This window comes from Hippoglossus stenolepis, chromosome 4, assembly GCF_022539355.2.
Source record: "Hippoglossus stenolepis isolate QCI-W04-F060 chromosome 4, HSTE1.2, whole genome shotgun sequence".
In the NCBI taxonomy this organism is placed as follows: Eukaryota; Metazoa; Chordata; class Actinopteri; order Pleuronectiformes; family Pleuronectidae; genus Hippoglossus; species Hippoglossus stenolepis.
In genome coordinates this window covers 23,482,778-23,504,789 of record NC_061486.1, presented here as the reverse complement: position 1 = coordinate 23,504,789, position 22,012 = coordinate 23,482,778, and the positions used below count along the sequence as shown (strand labels likewise).

The 22,012-nt window shown below is 41.9% G+C and overlaps 1 protein-coding gene across 6 annotated transcripts in view; it reads right to left on the bottom strand.

The window, feature by feature from the left end:
- Positions 1-233: 233 nt before the first annotated feature.
- The window catches only part of rap1gap2a (RAP1 GTPase activating protein 2a), a 95,967-nt gene continuing 74,188 nt past the window's right edge, over positions 234-22,012 (bottom strand). For 3 of the 6 annotated variants that reach the window (XM_035155162.2, XM_035155161.2, XM_035155159.2), the window contains 21 exons: positions 21,502-21,537; positions 17,374-17,406; positions 16,650-16,682; positions 16,226-16,447; positions 16,032-16,135; positions 15,026-15,104; positions 13,755-13,808; positions 13,036-13,119; positions 12,811-12,911; positions 11,275-11,404; positions 10,906-11,061; positions 10,650-10,721; positions 8,731-8,817; positions 8,443-8,583; positions 7,056-7,205; positions 6,347-6,459; positions 6,110-6,208; positions 5,255-5,375; positions 3,595-3,697; positions 3,405-3,478; positions 234-3,109 (listed from right to left, as the gene is read on the bottom strand). In XM_035155162.2, coding sequence (XP_035011053.1) covers positions 3,101-3,109; positions 3,405-3,478; positions 3,595-3,697; positions 5,255-5,375; positions 6,110-6,208; positions 6,347-6,459; positions 7,056-7,205; positions 8,443-8,583; positions 8,731-8,817; positions 10,650-10,721; positions 10,906-11,061; positions 11,275-11,404; positions 12,811-12,911; positions 13,036-13,119; positions 13,755-13,808; positions 15,026-15,104; positions 16,032-16,135; positions 16,226-16,447; positions 16,650-16,682; positions 17,374-17,406; positions 21,502-21,537 — 2,001 coding nt within the window. In that variant the 3' untranslated portion in view covers positions 234-3,100. Of the gene's footprint in view, positions 3,110-3,404; positions 3,479-3,594; positions 3,698-5,254; positions 5,376-6,109; positions 6,209-6,346; positions 6,460-7,055; positions 7,206-8,442; positions 8,584-8,730; positions 8,818-10,649; positions 10,722-10,905; positions 11,062-11,274; positions 11,405-12,810; positions 12,912-13,035; positions 13,120-13,754; positions 13,809-15,025; positions 15,105-16,031; positions 16,136-16,225; positions 16,448-16,649; positions 16,683-17,373; positions 17,407-21,501; positions 21,538-21,697; positions 21,816-22,012 lie in introns of those variants that run through there. The other 3 variants (XM_035155160.2, XM_035155163.2, XM_035155164.2) reach the window with 2 other exon arrangements.

Genomic DNA, 22,012 nt, shown 5'->3' with positions numbered 1-22,012 from the left:
GTAGTGACTGTTTTTATTGTGAAAATGAAAGGAATGCCATAAGGTGTTGCAAGGAGAAAAAACATCCACAAATTTTAACTTTCATTTGTCTTTAAATGTGACCACAACAACATTAAATGCAGGTCCAGTATGTGTTCATGTTTGTTAAATATTCAAGTTAAGAAGACCCTGAATTCAGTTGTACGCTCGTGAGTGTTGTGTGAGATTGTAAAAGAAGGAAAAAAACACCTAAATGACACAAAATACAACATTTTATTTTAGAATAAATTCTCAATGGCACGTTACATAACCAAATATACATACATGTTTAGACATCTTTTAAATTAATAGATTTCCTTTTATCATTTTCACCTTATTAATTAGCGTACTCTGCACTTATATTTTTACATGACATCGATGCAAAAAAAAAATATTTTAATAAATTAAGCCTATTTACAGAGAAAAGGCTGCAGGGGCATTTAGGCAATACCTGCTACAAACTAAATGACCAGACAGTTTCTGTTCCTGCTTCCTTCACTCGAGGTAATCACTGGTCTACACTAACTGAGAATTATTCTTTGTCTATTAGTCTATTTAGTCATCACGTCAGCTTCCAGTCCGGTCACATCTGAAAGGTGCAGCTTCCTTGAGAACAGCTTCCTGGCACGTTTTGCCTAAATTACAGAGGTTTTGTAATTTGGGAGACCTGAGCCTTCATGACTTTCTGTGTTTTAATGTGATAGAACTTCACAAACTTTTATCTCAGCTACATGAATGGTTCTTTATATATATACTTCTAAAGTTTTGTCACATAGGAAACACATCTAAGTCTCTCACAGCTTTTTCTTGATTTACACGCTCCCACTTCGCCTTGCGAGCTCCAGTTTGTGCAGCTCCAGGCTAATCCTATGGTATAGTTTAGGATTAAAAGAGACATATTGTCCCGTTGTGCTTGCAACTTGACTTTGCAATTTACTTCTGAGGGACAACTTACAAAAAATACAACTTTAATTACAAAAAAAGCTCCAAATTCACATTCAGCATGTTTTTGCCAAAAGTGTTTTAAAGGTTAATTTTAACCTGAAGCATAATTTTCAAGTCAATCCTCCTTCTCATCATCATCATCATCATCATCATCATCATCATCATCATCATCATCATCATCATCATCATCATCATCATCATCGTGCACATGACGGGGAAACCTTAAAAACCTCGGAGACTTTCCTGTTCGTGAGTTACACCAAACATAAACACAGGTACACCGAGCTATAGCAAGCTTCAATGAGAGATATCAGAAGGTGAAATGACTTCAGTTAAGGGCAACGTCTGTTCTCAGCAAAAGTGGGCGTCGATCGGTTACCCACAAGTCTGTGCTGTAACCAGTTGCAGAAGATTCTCGTCCTCTCACATGGTGAGAGAGAGAGAAGAGAGAGAGAGAGAAGAACAGAGAGCGCATCAGTGGTGAAAAGGGCTTTTGATAGATTGTAAGGCGCAGCTTTGGCTAAACAAAAGCTTATGGCATATAATGTGTTGGCAGTGTCTCATATTGTACCTCATGTGAGCTCATGTCCACTAACCAAGCAGTTCAGGTCAGGGATGTCAAGTCAACCTTACACACCCACACAGAAATGCCGTCATAGTATTGACTCAATTTCAGCGGCGTCGTGCTTACAGCGCAGTAGACACAATGCAGCAGCTAGCAAGGTTAGAAAAGCTTTTTTCTGTTTTAAATGTAAGATGTTCCCTACAAAAGCATTTTTATATGCAAAGAACAAGTTCAGATCCTACAGAGGAAAATTAAGACTCCCAGTGTTGCCACCTTCAAGGCTTTGCTACTGTGAGGCTACATTTACAATACGTTTTCAAACTAAAACAATCTCTGTCCACATGAGCGTTTTAGCTCTGTATCAGTTTTGTGTGATCGGGCCCTAACATGCCTGAAAGCGCGTAACGCTTATTAAAAATGAATGTGGCCACTCACGGACAATGGGCATTTGCATGCCGAATAGTCTTAGATTGCTTGAATGATATGTTGTCTCCTACACATGTTAGCAATTGTATCATTGCAATATTCAGAATTTAACTGCACAACAGCTGTTTGCAAGGGTCAGCAACACATTTAATGATCCATGTTGTGTTCTACACTGGTAGCTGTGGCTAATGCCATTTTCTGTCTTACAGAAGAGAGTCATGTGATAGGAGCCTGATGAATCAGTGAAGGCTACATCAGAAAAGACATAAAAGACTGAATCGGCAAGTGTGAGTGTCTACGTCATGGTTTCTAAACGTCCCCATTTCCATCAAAGCTAAAACGCAGTCCGGGAGTTTTCAAACTGAAACGGGGCCAGCAGTGTTTCCTCTATTTTAAAACTCTGTGGACGCCAGACTTATCCGTAGCAGAGAGGATACAGTTTCACATGAAAACGTAGTGACAATGTAGCCTGAGTGTTTGTGTGTGTGTGTGTGTGTGTGTGTGTGTGTGTGTGTGTGTGTGTGTGTGTGTGTGTGTGTGTGTGTGTGTGTGTGTGTGTGTGTGTGTGTGTGTGTGTGTGCCTGTGTACTTGTTTTATTTTAGGCAAAAGAGGAACTGATGCCAGACGTACCATTCGAGGCCAAAGGCAAAAGCAACATCTTGTTGTCTGACAGTTCTCGAAGACGTCCTCTCCACCTCTCAGCAGTTCACTGGATACAGAGTAACAGTTTGGCCATAACGTCTCACGTTCAGATCTCTGTATCTTTCTATCAAATAAGATGATTGAGAAGTAGCTGAGGCACAGGTGAGCTCAGCCTACGCTCACAGTATTACAGCCATGCCGGGACTTTTAAGACGATGGGAGCAAATAGCAACTGAGATGCAGCGACTTGTAACATCGACTAATTTCTGCCGCTAAAATTTGGTGGAAAAGAAATCAGCTGTTCCTCCTCCCTGTACACTCACAGTATTGTTGCAGTTGGGAATATTGTCATATTATCCTTGGCTTTAGGCATCTACAGTGATTATGTGGTTGTGGTGGTGATTTCTTAATTTTTCGAGAAAATGATTATTATTATTTTTGCAGCTCCATCAGCCTGTGTTGTCCCTTTGTTGTGCAAGTCTGTTTGTTTCCGTTCCGCGATGCTACTCGGACTGAAAGAGAGAACAGAGAAGAGAGAGGCCAGTTAGAGGAGAGTGCAGGAATCTATCAATCTGGGCTCATTAGTCAACAGCAGCTCCACTGTTTCATGATCCACAGATAATGAGATGTTCATGAGTTGGTCAGTGAGTGTATCCCAACATGCTTCACGAATGCTGCCCATGTATATGTCAAGTTTCAGCCGGTTCCGGTTTAAAAGCAACATTCGATGACAGGAAACACACACGACAATATTATAAATTGAGAATATTATAGGCTAATCTGACAAACTTCAAATTAAAGACTTACAGCTGTAGATGAGTGGCTCATTTTGTCAAAGCGGAACTTCAAGTTTGACCTCGGTGACGTCTTATTTTTTCCATCTGGAGCAGCCAGAAGAAGGAAATGCACAGGAAAGGAAGTAAGTGCTCATTAGAGATAACAAAAAACATATTTGTAACGATACTCTGTGTGCCTGTGTGAGAAATTGAAGATTTACCTGTAGGACTGCGGCACATGATGACAGGGGTACCTGATCCCTGGCTGTCGACACTGAGAGAGGGGCTGAAGGCAGAGGAGGCAGCTGTCGAGGGGTGACTACCCTGGGGGGAGGGAACACAGATTTAACCCAGAGGAAGAGGTGGGGGAGGAAAAGAACTGAAGAGGCTCAGTGAATATTTATGCTAGAGTCTGCATTGACCTCTTAGAGAGTTCAAGTGGAAGTTGAGAGGAAACAGTATCATTGTGATTTTGTTTCTTTAAAAAAATGTACAACCGGATGTACAACCAGTAGTAAATTTGAACAGTAAATCATTAAGTTTTTATTCTGTATTTTTGGGCACAAAGTGATTGGACAACCATGAAGAGCTGCACAAACAGGATGTTCTTCACAATGCCCTCCACATTGTGCTGCCACGCATTTGCATGTGTGTGTATGTGACATGTTTAGTGGTGCCACCGCAAAATAGCTTTCCCCCAAAAGCCACTGTGTATTTCGAACACCGATTGGTTAACAAGATCCATCAGGAGATGAAAAGTTGATCATCTGGTGCTTTGACGGTTACCACGGTTGTGATATTTCTCTCATGGAACCCAAAATATTAAGAGGCACAACTTCACTACCTGATTAATATGAAGTTTCATGAAAAAGTTTGACGTGATTTGTTGTGAAGTCGTCATTCCGACTTCAGTGCTTTGAAGTCAACATGTAGAAAAAATGTGTTGCCTTAATGTGTCTCCTTCCAATATTTACATAATAACGAGGAGCAAAGAAAAGGGATCATGTGTGACGGACACATAAATAATTTAAAACATATATTTATCATCTAAAGCTAAAAGGTATTGGCTAAAAAGTTAGGTGCTTGTGAGAGATGGAGATGCAGTTTGCAAGTGACAATAGTGAAACCTTTGAGAAATTCCCATTAAAGGCTACTATTTCCAGCTGATTGTAAAATTATTATTATTATATAAAAATATTGTTGTTTTTTTAAGTGATGACATCAGCAACTCGCCAACTCAAGTACCAAATGCTTTGCAGACCATCCAATTTGTTGTTCCGACTCGAGGTTACGTTCACATACATTTTCAGGAACTCATGTGAACACACAAAGCGAGATGAGAGTCACATCAATCTTCTCCTCTCAACGGCAAAGACTCAATAACCATATGTCCCAAAATGTTGAAATATTCGTTTTAATCAATCAAATTTTAAAGAGGGCTTTTATCGTGAAAGAACGCATTATTGATGTCTTTGTAAAATACAATACATTTCCTTTTAAGTAATCGAATTTCCCCCTCTGCTTCGGCAGTAATGATAAGCCTGACAACTTTAACGACACACTGTGGGTCCGTGCACGCAGATCCAAAGTTAAACGCTGAGCGTGGGAGAGGCATTTCTCACAGAGGATTGAACCACGCGGACAAGCAGCGTCATCCGATGCACAGCGAGTGATATGAGCTGTAATCATTATAATCAATGTGCTGACATTCAACACTCTCTATTAGACAGCTCTAATTACAGACCATTTCAACTGTGAAAGCTCTGACACTGCCAACAACTTCAACAAAAACGTGTCACCAGTGTTACTCTCTCCGCTTCCAGCCAATCACTCAGTCCTTCCTCCAATAAAGACCGGCTCACTACAATGTACACAACTCACTGTGTCCAGTTCCTCCAGAGTCTCTGTTTCTCCTGTGGTGCTGCTGAAGCTGCTGGTGCTGGATGAAGAGCGAGATATGTTGGGCCTGCCGCCGCTGCACTCCTTCAGCTTGATGAACGGCCTGTGGAGGGAAGAGAAGCAGAAAATGAAATTCTCGAGAGACTTTAGCTGTTTTGAGACATGCAATGAACTCCAGGTAATCTCCGGATTGAGAGTGAGAGGCTCCGGACTTTCTGCGGAGTTTCTCCTGCCAGCCGGCCAGTAAAAAAATCAGGAGAATGTCCGAATGAGTGGATGTGAGAACACAGCAGGAAATCCTCCGCAGGATTCACAGCGAGTGAGTGGGCGTGTTGATGTTTCTAACACGCGACAAACAGGAAAATAAAACAAAAAGAATCAAAATGATCTCAGGGTGAAAAAGCCGAGCCACACATGCAGAAGACAAGGATGAAGATGTCAAGAGAGCTTAAGGGTCCACACAGGTGTTACATGTTTCCTCAGTCTGCTGCTCCGCCCCTCACCTAAACGCTCCAGAGATTTCTGTGTTGCCTGAGCGGAGAATCTCCTGCTGCGTCGTCCATGTGTGAAAGGTAAACTCTGGAGAAAGGCCAGACTAAATTGTGCGGACCTCCTCCAGAGGTCATGTCTGAAAACAGCTTTTGACAGGAGGACTAGGGATGAAGCATGGGTTTCTATTGATGAGATTTACTGGATATCACTGTCTGTGCCGAGCCCATTTCAAAACAGACGTGAAAAAGAAACTTGACTGAGTTTAGCTTTTGCTGTCCTCCTCCAGAGACTTTCAAAGACAACTGAGATGGTCTCCATGAGAAAAACAGAAAGCTTTGGCCTCACCTCTCTTTGTTGGGGCAGATCTCAGGTGAGCTGGGATTGGATGACGTCTCTGACCTCACTTCTTGGGACAGCGGGCAAAACTCTGCAGGCTTTTGATCGCTGAAGATAAACAGGAAACATGTCAAAGCGATAACAACATCAAGACTTTCTGGGCTGCAGGAAGAACACCTTTGGTCACTCTCTTGTTATCATGATACTGAGCAGGAACTGAGAAGATGTTCGAATAGTCAGACTGACCCGCGGGCGTGTTTGTCCGAGGGGGTTTCTGTGCTGGAGTGGAGACGAGGGAAGAGGCCTGAGCGCCGTTTCACCGGGCTCTTCAGTGGAGACTTGCTTGACAACACGGGAGGCTGAAGATCACAAGTTACAGACTGAAGAACAGGGACTGAAAGAAGTACCTCTTTAAACATTACTGACGATCCAGTCTGTACATGTTAATGTATGGTATGATCATTCCTCCTGTCCACACAGACTGTGAGCAAATTACTTCCAAACACAACTCTGATGTAAGAGATGCAGAAAAAATCTTTGTTCTGTGCCAAGTTGCATTCAAAATGCAGCTGCAGCTATGATGTGGCTTCATCCATCTAAATCAAGCGTCGTTTTTTTTTTTTACATTTTGCTCCTAAAAGAAATTGAAAAGTTGTCAAATGTGTGTCCGCCATCACTTATATTAAAGCTACACTCAGAGATCTAATCTCCGCCAGTAGGAGAAGGAAGAGTTATCATAGTTGAAAAATGTGAACCTATCCCTGAAGATAAAAAACACTTTCTACACTGATTTAGAATTTGAGAATAGACATCTCAATGTAATTCAATGTGCTGTAGGCTTCAAAGAAACGAAATATAATTGACGTTAGTCGGGTGTTTGAAGAAAAGGCATAGTTCTCTAGTACTTCATATTCCTCATCCCTCTCCTCTTCCTCTCTTCCCCTCCTTTACTCACAGTGAATGTGCTCTTTGTGCATTCGCTGGTGCTCTGCGGCAGACCGCCGCCACTCAGGCTGGCTGGCACCCCGCCTCCTACCCCAGGGCTCCGATGGCGGTGAGACCCCACCATGGTCTCCATGGAGTGGCTCCTGACACGCATGGCTCTCTGGAGGAGGGAGAGGAAGCAGAGAAAGAGTGGATGAGGGACAGAGGCACATGGGCAAGGGGAAGTATACGTGGAATGACAGAGAGGAGAGAAGATGTGGAAACTTTAATTCATTTTCTTATACAAATTGGAATAAGGATGACAGTTGCTGTTGCACAACGCCTCCACCAGAGAGCACTGTTCTCAAAGAAAATAGATGAGCGTGTTGGAATGGATGGACAGATGTACAAATCCTCAGTGTTTCAGTTACTTAATATTCAATTACTTCATTAATGTCAACCTTCTTAACAGTTGTATAATATTCTAATATTTTATTATATGTAATGTATATGTATGTATTTTCAAATCATTTTAATTTATTTCTCTATTGTAGATACATAATTAAAAGTACTTATTTTCTTTGATGAAGAGACACAAAATACCAAATAATTGTTTATTGATCATATGGCAAGCCTCCATTGCATTTACAATAATGCAGACAGGTAATACACAATGACTGCCATGAGACCAAGGAGAACAGCGCCCCCTGGCACTGACTGCAGAAAGTGCAAAGTAGCTGTCCACAATGCCTGTGAAGAGTAAGAGAATCAAATTGTCAAATCAGTCACACACACACAAACCAAAAAGACATGTGGTAATGGCCTTTTAACATCGATTCCTTCTTAATTTGTCGACAAAAGAGTTTGATGGCACAGTGATCGATGAGAACAAAGTGAGACGACAAAGAAAGAAAAAAAGAAAAAGAGACATTCATAAAGAGAGACAGACCATTTCACACACACACACACACACACGCCGAAATGCCCACACACACTCGTATATTACCAAAATCTTCAAGAGAGGAAAGTGAAAAACAGCAGAGATGACACTACAAGTGGTTTAAACCCTTGAATCATCTTGCCGTGACTGTTAAAACGGTTTCAGACATGAACTCCGGAGGATGAACTTATCAGAATAGTCATCAACATGTCCACTTGCTCGCTGTGAATCATCTGGAGCTTCTCCTGTTGTATTCTCACATTGGCTCATTTGGCTCATTTCACGAGGGGGCTGGTCAGAGAAACTCTGGAGAATCTCCACAGCAACTGACTCGGATATTTGCGTTCACACATACGGACCCTCCAGAGAAAGTCTGAAGGATCTCCGGAGTTCAGTGTATGTCTGAAAGCAGCTTGAGTTGAGCTACAGGTGATAAAACACGGCCACTTATACAAGTATGGCACAGGTTCATGTTCACCTTGAAGGACTCCAGCAGACCCCCATGTCCCCCGTTCTCCAGCTTGTCCTCCTCTCCCGCCTGGCCCAGGCCCAGCGTGGCCTGGCTCTGCCTGTGCAGCTCATCGTGGAGGTTGTCCAGCAGCGCAGCTCGCGTTCGCCCCTGAAATCAATTCACACATATGGTCAAATGAAACCCATGTGGGGCCTGATTGGGACGACGATTATGGTGATGAGTATGGATGAGGCTGAACAGCGGTTGGCGGCACGCTGCTGTGGTGTTTGTTGTGGCCGAGTGAGTGTGCTTCACCTCTAGTTTGGCGAATTTGTCGGATTTGTAGCAGGCGTTTTCAGCATTTATCAGCTTTGTCAGCAGGAAGTCACGAAACTCAGGACCCTGGTGAGAGAGAATAAGAGGGAGAGGGAGGGAAAGAGAGAGAGAGAGAGAGAGAGAGAGAGAGAGAGAGAGAGAGAGAGAGGGAGGGGGGGTGTAGGGTTAGATGGTGAACTAGAGGAGTGGATTTAAATTCCCATCTGCCTCAAATCCTCTTTTTCTCCCAATACGCTGCAGATCAGGTCTCTGCTGAGTATTGGAGTAATATTTTTACTTCCAAATCATTTCACTCTTTCTGATGTAGCTAATCTCTTCATCCACTTTACTTTTTTTATTGTCATTACCTTTGTTATCTAATCTATGTGTATTCTTTTATATGCTTATCCCTCATTTAGCTTCTTATCGTATCTTGTACTTTGTACCTGTCTGTCTATGTCTTTTTGTACAAGCTGTTTTTGCTCCCAGTATAATAAAGTTGTTTGAATAGAATTGAATGTCAAAATAAAGGTTTTTCAAACATGTACCAAATTGTTTATTGGCTTTAGATGAGTAATGTTAAGTGATGGAGAAAGTTCTCAGACTAGATGTAAAAATGTAGGTTTTAGAAGTATTAGGCTGTCCAAAGTCAAAGTTCTGTAGAATGCTCAAAGTGGAAAACTTGTTCATATACAGTTAGATTTAGCCCTGTGGTTATCAAATTAGGGGTCAAGTCCCAGGTTCCAAGTTCTAGTGGATGAATGAGTATTTATACATTTATTTTGTGAAATGGGCCAAAAGGCTGCTGCTCTTTTTGAAACAAATAATTAAATCTTAAACATTGAATTGGATCTGAAAGTTCATTATATATATTTTAAATAAATGTATAATATCAGTTGCTAGCTAACATAGTATCAGCTGTTTATTACTAATTATTAATAAGCAGTTAGTAGTAGTAAAAAGCACAATTTTTCAATCTGAAATGTAGTAGAGTATGAGGTCGAAGAAAATGGAAATACTCCAGTGTACAAGCATCTCAGAATATTTCTTTGTAAAGTACTTCAGTTACAAGTATAGATACAGCTTTGCTATATTCATTGTGTATCGGTATATTATTTGCAGGATCCAATTACTCTCATTTGTAATTTCTGAGATGAACCAGTTGCAAACCAGTTCTTGAACACATGGTCTACACGTTAATCCAAGAGAACGTCCTCTTGAACAGTGTGATTGGCTGCTGAAGTACTATCTGTTGTCAACTAAGTAAAGATTTGATCACTGAACACTCAGGGCTTGGAGAGTGCACCAGGCCCAGGATGTAAGTCCAAGTGAAGTCAATGGTGTTGAAGTAAAATAGAAATAACGCTCTATGGTTGTATGCCTCCATCAACCAGTTTCCGTCTACATTTTGTTTCTTCCAGTCACAGTGTGACCTTTGACCACTGAAATCTATTCAGTTCATCTTTGAGTCCAAGTGAAAACTTATTAAACGTTGAAGAAATTCCCTCAGGGCGTTATTAAGATATTAGTCACAGTGTTTTTTGAGGTCACAGTGACCTTGACCTTTGAACACCAAATTCTATTTAAGTCATCCATGAGTCCAAGTGAATTGTGGCAGATGTAATGAAATTAATTTCGGGCATTCTGAGATCTTGAGATATCACATTCAAAATAATATAAATATACTTTGTGAGGTCACAGTGACCTTGAACTTTGACCACCAAATTCTAACCATGTCATCCTTGAGTCCAAGAATGGGATGGGCAACCCAAAAACATAATGGCTCCGGCCACAGGCTGTCACCGGCGCTGAGGTATAAACAGTCGAGCAGCAAATCGTTTTTGAGATGGCCAAGTCTGAAGTCATCAGATTCATGACTCGAGTGAGACCACATCTACAGACTGAACTCTGCCTCTCACCTTCTTGAAGACGGCTGGGTTCGGGAGAGGGGGTCCAAAAGGAGGCACGTCCTCCCTCGCTGTCACAGACACCTGTGCACATAAATAAATAAGTCGCACAGTATTAGTCTGGTTAACTTCAGGAAAGATGAAACAAAGACTTGACCACATGTTGTTTTTTCCACCACTCACACTGTCAAAGTCTCTTTACTTTTCGCAGTTACTACACAGCGCCTCGCAGCAGAAATCCTGTAATTTCCTCACTTCTGTTTCGTACCTTGTATGTTGTGTGCTCTGTACACGGGTTCTCAACCTGCACCACCACATACGCATGCAGGAAGTTGGAGGCAATCATGTCTGGGACAAAAGGTGTGGGCTCTTCCTGGAAGACTGCGGCCACAATGTCATTTCCTATGTGCCTTTTCCTCTGGAGCTGAGGAGAAAATATTTATCAGCGTGTCAGCACGTTGCTCGAGAGCAAAATGTGTCTTCTATGACACATAAACAAGTGTTTCTTAATAGTAGGATTTTAGCAGCTTCACACCAAATAAAAGTGATTGATTTATAAAAGAGAATTAACATAATACATTTACATGGATAACACCTTCAGTGTAACGATAATGAATCCAGCATTAAAGTCTCGTACCTGCTGGACGTCTCCCTCGGTGAAGGGAAGCTTGGTTGACACATGGAACATAATCTCTCTCTGTCTGAAGACGGTGAAGACAGATTCAGACCCCGTCTGTCCATGGGACACATCCAGCCCACCGCGAAACCTGTCAGCACATCAAAACACGCGTGTCATGTTCTCTGTGTGTCTCCAGCCTCCAGTAATTGCATTTCATTTGATGTATTTTAAATGTCAGTTTCTTTACATGTTGTGGAAATGCCACAAAAACCTGAGGTGTAGCAAAATGTCAGCTACAATTTAAAGATTCTCTTAAGCCTTTTTGAAATGTGAACTCTGGAAAACATGAATCTCTTGTGTCCACACACACAAGAGAGATCGTCCGGGTATTATGCGTTCATAAGGAGGAGGGTAGAGCTTGGTAGAGCATGATGAAGGCAGGACATGATGTCTAAATTCTGCTGTGGTTTATTTTTTTTATAGCACATTGAAACCAGCACTGACCCTTATCGACTAAACCTCTTGAATCTCATTGTCCTTTCAACTTGACATATTCATCTGCATCTTCTACATGTATGGCCCCTCTGTTTTAGTTTTTTTACATGTTCTTCAACGTTCCCTATCACTTACTCAGACATTTGCGTTCTCTCATTCAGCCCCTCTAGAAAATTTCTGGAAAATGTCAGGTCTTAACAGTAAAAGTGTAAATGTAAAAACTTATATGAGTTGCATTTGAAGAAATATCCATATGCAGGGTCCAAACCTTTAGGCCGCAAGCCAACAACAATGGGAGACCCTGTGGATTTATTCACTATCAGTCTTTTTTGGAAATCTGTCTTCACATAGTAAGTGCTTCTGTGCTGCCCAGCTAAGTCTAGCTAATTAACCTTAGCATACAATGGCAAAAGACAAGCTTTGTCTATTCCAACTAAGCTATTCCACTATCTGACAATTACAGTAATGGAAACAGCACTGCAGCATAAAACACACAAATGTCATGAGAGGTGGCTGTGGCTCAGGGGGTAGAGCAGGTCGTCCACTAACCAGAGGGGTAGAGTCTGATCCCAGTCTCCACTATTCCACATGCCAAATTGTCCTTGTGCAATAAACTGTCTGTGAGTGATGCGCATAGATGCACTGTATGAATGTGTGTATGAATGGGTGAATGGAAAACTGTACTGTAAAGTGCTTTGAGCAGTCATCAAGACTAGAAAAGCGCTATATATATATATATGTATATATATATATATATATATTATTATTTATTTTTTAACCATTTACCATTTAAACTTAACAACTGAATAGAAAAACCCTGCAAGACAATTAATAGAGGTCTGATTATTTATTTATTTACCGTGTGAGACTTTTTTCCTGGGATGTAGGTTTTCTGCCTCAATGCATCTAAAAGCATCTTTCTTTACATCCTTGTGCACCCTTTTCTCTGGGTCTCTCCATTTTCTTATATCACCGAATCCTGCCGTCTTTTTGTTCATATTTATTGCACTTTGCTCTGCCTCTTTTCTCACATTCAATCACATCCCACTCCTTTCTTACCCTTTAAAGTCCTGAAGATCAATGTTGTCGCCAAGGATACTGAGTAACTCCTTGAACGCTGGCGTCTCCTCGTTGTTCCCAAACAACTCTTCCTCTGACGTCTGAGAGAAGGGACACAGAAAAGGTGAGAGAACAGAAAACAGGGGAAACTATAACGATAAGATCCGATAGTATACGGGAGATAAACTGGAATATACTGACAACTCGTTCAATAAGATCGCTCACCTGCCCAAACTTCTGGTAGATGACTCCAAATTTGAAGGTGTTGTTCACCTCATGTTCGTCAAAAGCCACTATCAACTGGGATCCCTGCACATAAACAAAAACAATACTCTCTGCTCACTCCCTATAGTCACTCATCTCTTCAGCTTGTTACAGGCTTTCTGTTTGCTGTAGTCCTTAGAAAAACATGTTTTCCTCCTCCCCCCTAAAACATCTCCAGGGCAGGTTTATTGGGCCCTTGTTACGTAAAAGCACGACATGTGACAAACTGTCACGGCCCCCAGCGAGGGCACTGATCCCGTCGCCGCCTCTTGCCGGCCGAGACACAGATGGCTTTTTCTTTCCTACCCTGAGGCACAGGCTGAGAGCATGCTCCATCACACTGCTCCACCAGGCTCACCGGAGGAGAAAACAGATCCATCGCATCTATGTAGGAAAGTGTACGATGTACATACTGGGCGGGGCAGATGTTAGAGAGGCAGGGGGCTTACAGGGGCTACATTTAGATAATTATTCAGATTTAGAGTCAGAGGAGGAAAAGTTAATGAAGGTTCTTTTTCAAAATATGTATTTAAGTGAACATGGCATCAGTTCAGGCTCAAGTCTTAATGAAGGTTACTATAAAGTTCTGGCAGATATTAATAAATAAACTGTTCAATTACACTGAGAGAGGAAAAGGAAACTCTTCTGTTCACAATGTGGGGGTTTAGTTAGAAACTCACCCGAGGGTACAGGGCCGGGTTGAACTTCAGCCCGGTGGCATCTTCACACAGAAGCTGAAAGAAAAAAGAAGAGACTTACATATATTCTTACGATATGATTCAGAAAGCGAGAGTTATTTTATGCCATTGATTTAATGCTTGAGACAGAGTTCAGATCATTTACTGGTTAAAATACATTTGTTGTTGTCTAAAAGTCCTAATGATACCTTTCTATCCATGACTGGATAATTGAATCACATGTCTTCACATCAGGCTCATAACTGCCTTTAATTACTGTTTGAAGTGTAAAAATGAAGCACGTACTTTTCTTCATTTAATTGTCATGTTTTACTGTTTCTATTCTGGAAATAAGCAATATTAAATAATCATAGACTGTATATAGAGATGGACGATGCATCTCCACTTCCTCCCATTATCCAAAAATGAAGCCAAAATATCCTGAATATCAACGCTACCATCTGGTGTATTTGGAGCCTGTGTGTGAAGTGCAGTGATGGGGGGATGGAGCCACAGTAGCAAGGTCCATGCACTCGACCAATCGCGAGTCAGTCTCATCTGTCAATCATGACGTTTCTCCCCATTTTTATCAAGTAACTAATTAAAACCAAACGTATCAGAAAAAATTAACATTTCAGTGGGAAAAGAACTACTTAAATTGTCAGAAACCATCTTTGAGAAAGATTTATTTTACATGTACTTTGACTTTTTAGTTTGGTCCTCGTCCCATATGCTAACATGGAGGCGACAGAGTTTGTGACCTTTACCGCAGCCTGCCACCAGAGGGCGATAAAGACTCTTTGGCTTCACTTTTGGGGAGCAATCACATGGTCAATTGTGTGATTGCTGTCACTGGAAGACAATTCGAAATAAAAAACTAATTTAGCTGAATGGTAAAAAAAATGTATGGCAGACATTGCCTGAGTTTGTCTTGTTTTACTGGAATGTTCAACTTTTACAGTATGTGTGTTTGTTCTATTACATTCTACTTCATGGATCAACTGTATTATTGTGTCTTGTGTTGGATTACGGTTTTATGTGTTTAAAGACTAGTAAAAAACCCTTGAGTGCTGCTAGGAACTGATTAAAGTACAGGATCAGCGTGTTGCTGAAATGATATCCTCCTACCTCCAGCTCCCTTCTCTCAGTTCAGAATGAGCCAGTTTCCACGTATCAAGCTCTTACAGTTTCCTTTATGTTTTGATGCTGCTGTGTGTCCATGGAAAATTGCCTTCTTTATAATGTATACATACAGTATGTACTTGCTGTGTTACCTTGGCAATCTGAGGCACACTGGGCAGCTGGTTGATGCCTGCTAAAGAGATCCTGTCATGGACTGATTTGGTCCTCGACCTGCAACAGGAAGCAGAGATTTGTTCTATTAAAAAAATTAATTTGTATTCCTCCTCTAACCAGTGCAGTTTCAGTCTACAAACATTTTTTACCAGACTCATACTGCCAAATGTGAAAGGATTCGCCGGAGGTCTTCCTGAGATATTGGATTCAGGGTCACACCAACCTTGACCTTGGCAACCAAAATCCAATCAGTTCATCCTTGAGTCCAACTGAACGTTTGAACCAAATTTAAAGAAATTCCCTCAAGGTGTTCTCCAGATATTGTGTTGACAAGAATGGAACGTATTTATAAATGGACGGATAACCCGAAAACATAATATCCCCCGCCACTGTAGAGTGCAGAGGCATTAAAAAGGCAACAGCAAATGGCGGGCTGATTAATACCATGTATCAATATTCCTAACATTCTCACTGTCAACTGTGAAAGAGGAGATCAACCACTACCTGGTTACAGTCCCCTGCAGTGTTCACAATAGCTCAACAAAAAACAACTTCACTTAACTGTTGTTGTCGCCTGCTCATGAAAATGTCACCAACTGTGGTAATGACAGGAAAGCTGTCCAATAAAACAGCACAACTCTGTCCAGAGTTAATCATGACAAAGAGCACAACAGTAATAACCAGTGTCTAACCTGCTTTTGTGGCTCTGTGGATGGAAATGTCAGTCTGTTGGTTTATTGGTTACTGGTTTGGTCCACTTCCTGCAGGGATTCAGGATCCCATGAGGATGATTCCTACTGACTCAAGCGATCTGCTTACATTTACTTTAGTGCCACCATGAATATAATTTTTTGTATGTCTTTGACAGGAATGTCTGTCTGATGTAGTAGCATAAAGTTTAACCCTGTTTCCATCAGGATGATTTGATTCAATGTCAATCATCAAATTAAGACACTACCACTTGCAGTGTGCTTCTGCCTGTACCTGAGCATGATGCGTAGGAACTCCTGTCCCTCTGCCTCCTCGTGTTTCAGGGACATGATGAGGTTCCCTATGCTGCTGCCTGTGCAGTAGTAGTTCATGTGTTCCTGGACGTATAAGAAAAGTACAAAAGGTGACGTGAGACAGCGTTTTTAGTTAACACACGATGAAAGTGACAGTGATAGACACACACTAACCTGGCCTAAGAAGTGTTTGCGGTAGGCACGGGCTGTGCTGTTACACTCCAGGCGGTAACTATGCCCCCCACCAGGGCTCATGCCATCTTCTCTGTCCTCCTCCTCACAGAAACTAGACTCTGAGGAGGAGGGGGTCCCTGCTTGTGCCTCCACATCCTCGATCCAGTAACCCCCAAACTGTGGCAGGATTACCTGGGGGTACGGACCACCCTTCTCCAGGACCTTGGGCAGAAAAATTCCAAAATGAAATAAAATAGAAGAGCTGTGAGGCATTCAAAGTCATAGCTAAAGGCTTAATAATCACGATATATAGGAGGTCATAATGATTTTAAAAGGCCTTAAATGTTTTTATCTATTGTTGGAAACACCTCGATTAAGGTTACAAATGAGAAGAGTGTGATCATGTGGGTGAGAGATGACTCACGGCTTCTATCCGTGGGTAGGGGATATAATCATCCTGTGTAAAAAGAGGAGGAGCACATTGTTAAAAATATAAATGAACTTCATCGACTTAACACCACAATGATGCAGTTGCAAGCTCAGCCACAAACACAGGAACAAGAGAGTAACACAGCTTATGATGCCGAATGGACTCTGAGGTGATGATGCAACAGCCTGAAATGCAGAGTCATCAGCGAACGTCAATGAGGGTGTGTCACCCCTTCATGATCTCAGAACTGTTTTGATTCAGCAGCCCCTCGGGCTTAGAGCTCTAATGAGCCTGCAGTCCTCTGGCAGTCTGCTAGCATAGTGCAGCTCCGATGCATGACCTCTAAATACTGCGGAGACCCTGTCTGCGGCGCTACAGACGGCCAGGCATTTACATTCTGCAGCAGCAGGGGTCAGGATACTGGCAGGCCGGAGAGGATCAATTGACGGTTGGAGGTCATTCAGTTTATAATCAATCAGATCAGAAGGCCATAGATTTTTCGTACTTTGAAAAACCTGAGAAATATCTGAAAAGTGTTCATGGGGGTGTTTCGGGAATCACTTGTAAGCAGACAGATGAGACAAAAGCAACCGCAGAGCAAATTAGGAGGTATGATGAAGCAGTGATGAGGGAAAACACGCAGAGACACTGGGAACATAATAACACAAACTGATGAGATCCACACAAGACATAAAAAAGCATGTGTGTCTGGTCACACCTTCCATTTTTTGGTCTCTTCAGCTTTAGGGATCTTATTAGTGTCCGAACGCAGCATGAGGACAGAGAAGCACAAGGGTCAAAAAGCTTTTTGGTTTTTTTTCTTTGTGAAATTAAAAACTCGTAGAACATGACATGGCAGTTTTGTTTTCAGATCATATCATCTCTGTTGAAAGATGATATATGAATGAGAAATACATGATAATACACACACAGACGTGCACATATACACACACATTGTTGTACTTCTATCTTAGTGAGGGAACTCATTAGCATAATGTATTCCCTCGCCGTTCCTTAACCATCACACCTAAATGCCTAAGCTTTGTGGTGCACATATTTTGGCACATCGAGATTACATGCTAAGTCAATGCAAAGACGCAATTAGATGTTCCATCCACAACATGTACAACGCAGCAACTGTAGTGACTTCAGCCAGTCATCGCCCTCTCTTCCGGAGAACAGGCAAATACTCACCGGTTGTGTTTATTCGTGAGATGAACCCTAACAAACACAAATGATCCTGCATGATCCTGTTCGGTGTGAACGCAGCATTACACTAACCTTAACATAAACCTAACTCTAACCCTGACCTGACCCTAACGCTAACACTAACCCATAAAAGTAGGTCTGAACCCTCGAGCAGTCAATTGAAAAAGTGAGGACTGGCCAAAATGTCCTCACTCAATTAGGTCTATGCTTATGGTCCTCACATAGAAATAAGCACAAACACAAAAACACACACATATATATGTAAATATAAAAGGCGAATCTGATAGAAACAGAGTAAATTGGCCAATTACGGATCCAGGCCTATTGGGACAGCTCGTCTACATGAGTGATCGCAGGATTGAGGAAAAAAACACATGAATGACAAACATACACACACACACACACACACACACTACAACCATCACTTCAAATACCGAAAATCATACCCACAAATCAGGCAGCATTCATTTCAACAGTAAAAGTTCAGACTAATGGAACCCACAATACTTACACGCACACGCACACACACACACACACACACACACACACACACACACACACTTCTCAGTTTCGTCTGTAATGGTGTGTGTCTGTCTGAGTGCATATTGATGGAGCAGCTGTTAAAGTCACAGGGGATTCATTGTCCACAATACTAGGCTGATCACAAAGACGCTCCTAAGAGCCTTCAGTGTACAGTTGTAGGCAGAGAGACAATGATGAGGAGAGGAGAGAGGGTAAACAAAAGGGAAGAGGGGGTGAAATTAGGTGAAAAAGAAGAAGAAAAAAAAGAGAGAGGAGAAAAGATGGAGATAGAAAAGTTGACCCTGATCAGCAGCATCCAGGTTACTCTCTTGAAGCACATCTTCACAAAAACTCAGGAGAGGAGGTCAGAGAAGACAAATGAGAGGTGCAGCTTCAGTCTGTGTGTGTGCGTGTGTGTGTGTGTGGGGACTCTGACCATCAGGCTGCAATGACTGGCTGCCACCAACAGATCACACTCGTTCAGCCTGTAATTTTATACTCTTCTCATTTTAGCTTTCTGTGTCATTTAGGGGAAAATCCTGATTAGAAGCTAAAGGATGACACTGACCTTATCCTAAGTTTTTCATGTTGTCTACAAATCTCATGTAAAGAAGCCGACAGTGTGCTAGTCCATCTCCTTTTCCATCTTCATCACGGTACTGTAATTTTTAGCAAGCCTTCCTCAAAAATTTGAATATTCCTGCGTTTGTTGGGGACTATTTACAGCAGCAGATTAAAACACCTTAGTGTACTAGTGAGTATTTAGAGCAGCAGTATGGTAGATCTGACCTTATTTAACCTGAAGGAACATGTCAACCAGTGCAACATGAGGCTTATTGATGTATTCAAAATGTTTTCTTTGATATAAAGTGAGGATGACGTTGTATCAGGCAGGAAGCTCAGGAAATATTTTTTGATGGGTTTCTGTCATTTATCAATCAAAACCGGAATAGTCATACAAACATGGGGGCGGTTTCATTTGAACTGACATGACCTGTTTGAGTTTAAAATATACAGTCTCGAAGCGCATCAGACCACCTTAAGTTTTTTGCTTTAAGATCCAGCGTAGGGTGCTCACTATCAGAATCGAGACACTGCGTATGGATGCGTTTCGTGTTCTACACCGTAGATGGCAAAACAAAGGGATGGCTGACTTCGTGCAGGGCAGCTGCCTTAAGCTGGGTGAACACTGTGCAACTTTAGAGATTCAATTCTACCTCACATTGTTCGTGTAAATCATCTGGGATTGAAGGCCAAAGCTAAACATTTATGCGCTCACACTGTAACTCTCCCACTGTCTGACATGATCTTCCTGTTCAAATTGTATGTTGCCGTCGGTTCCTCCTTGTTTTTATCAAAGAAGAAGGAATAGAAGTTTGTAAACTAACACTGAAAAGGGAGAGACATGGTGAGAAACGCAGGTAGCTTAGGAGACGTTAGCATTTTGAGTTGACTAGCAAGAAAGCAAACCACGTTCAAAGCTACTGTATTGTATATTGATCACTAGCCTCATTCTGATTGTATGTAAGATTCCCTTTTTCTCTTTCTTTCTTGCTGCATTTTCTACTATTGAGTTTTGCCATTTCGTGCCGACATTCTGGGGGAAAAGGGGCTGAGTTTGAAGAATCAACTCATGACTGATGACGGCCGACCAAAATGTGTGACGTGCCAGAATTTAATCGTACCATTTGACGGGTGGTCGGGAGCATCTGGTTGCCCCTCGTAACCCCTGTACACTGCACGACAAACAATGCACAAGGAAATTGAAATTCGGTCCGATTCTGAAATGAGTCACTTCAGATCGGTTCAATAATGGACTCAAATTGCTCAATATATGCCCAGCAACAAATCTGTGGACTCACCTGTTAGCTCTTCAACAAACTGAGGCAGCAGAGGAGGCACCACAGACGAGCAGAGCAATGTCAAGTGTTTGACCTCACATCAAAATCTTTCAAACTTGATTTTTAGAAAAGTGATGGGATCGTGGGGTTTAGTCTTACCAGCAGCAGATATACTTGTTAAAATATATTGATAAACATTTGGTTTCAAATACATGATAGTGTGTTGTAAAATATTTTATAAAGGTGTACATACATCTTTCTCAAAGTAAGGCAACTTTCCTTAACTCTTTCCTCTCTGAGACAAATCACGTTCAGACCTAAATCAACAAATCTGACTCATCTCATTCCCTGCAATATTTCTAGAACCAAGACTGCCCACGTCCTTAGGGGCCTGTGGCTGGAACAAAGTGGTTGCACACAGAGAGAGGCACAAACTATTCAGAAGAAGAAAAAAATCAATGTATTTCATACTGAGAGAGGGAGAAAAACAGTTACGTCAGTCCGCAGACCACAGACTGAGCAACAGACTAAACCCAGCAGACCTGCGACAGACCCATCTCAGCATCTTCACGTCCCGTTCAAAGTTCTACCCAGTTCAAATGCCTTTGCACACCAAGTTCGTATTTTTCGTCCGATGTTGTCGCACGTTTAAAAATAAATGCGACCCCCTGTTGCGTCAATCACGTTTACATTTCGACTCTGAAACTTTCATTTAAGATTTCGGAACAGCTCGGATGTCAGAGGTGTTCCAGAGAGTTGTTTAAGCTGTTCGGGACAGTGGAATCAGAAATTTGTTTCCTAGTTTGAATATACGGCCTCAGTGCTGGTAGCGTATCAAACCACAGATATCCTGAAATAGACTTAGAACCAAAAGTGATCCTTTCGCATTTAGTTCTTCAGAAGATTAAATTGACCTTGTTCCTGACAGCTTCAGACCTGAAATCATCCTCACTGCTCAACTCCCTTTTACCTCCTGCTAATTTTTGGAACAAATAGATTAACAAGCATCAGACTCAGTGAGCAAGGTCTCTGTGCGTGGCGGCTTATATTGGATGACGGATTTAAAAATAACATATGAAACAATCAATGTGTAACAATCTCCTGAAAGCACAGACATGCTGCTACACTGCAAATATGCAATTATTGCTCAACACTAAAGAGGTGGAGTAGAAAGAAGGACATAGAGATGGTGTCATGAGGAGGAGATGCAGGGAAAGTAGAGAAATAAGTGGGATTTACAAGAAAGTAAAGTAGAAATTTTGAGAATCTCATACCTGCATTCTCTCCAGCATATCAAAGAACTCCGCAGACTGAAACAGAGAGAGAGGCAGATTTCAAAACTTGCAAAACAATGATGTAAACCTCACAAACATCTACTGACACCAGACAGGACACAGGTTAATTTACACCTCATGCAGGGTGTTTTGACGCTCCGTTTAAACCCCAGACGTCTGAATTTAAAGGTCTTACATGGGCAACATTGCCTGCTGACTGTGTACGACTCTCTTACAGCAGCTCTGTCTGGAGGGCAAGACAGAGCTGACTGTGTACGACTCTCTTCCAGCAGCTCTGTCTGGAGGGCAAGACAGAGCCGCACCCAACCGGTGCTCACACCCACATGCACGCACACACTGATAAGCAGCCACTTCCTTAGAGAGCAGCACACACCCACACGTCAACACCACGCTCACACAGACACATGCATCCCCAAACGCATTCACACATTCTCCCACCCCGGCTTCCACCTTGTCGCATAGAAGCTGTAAGGGTGATAATGGTCTACGT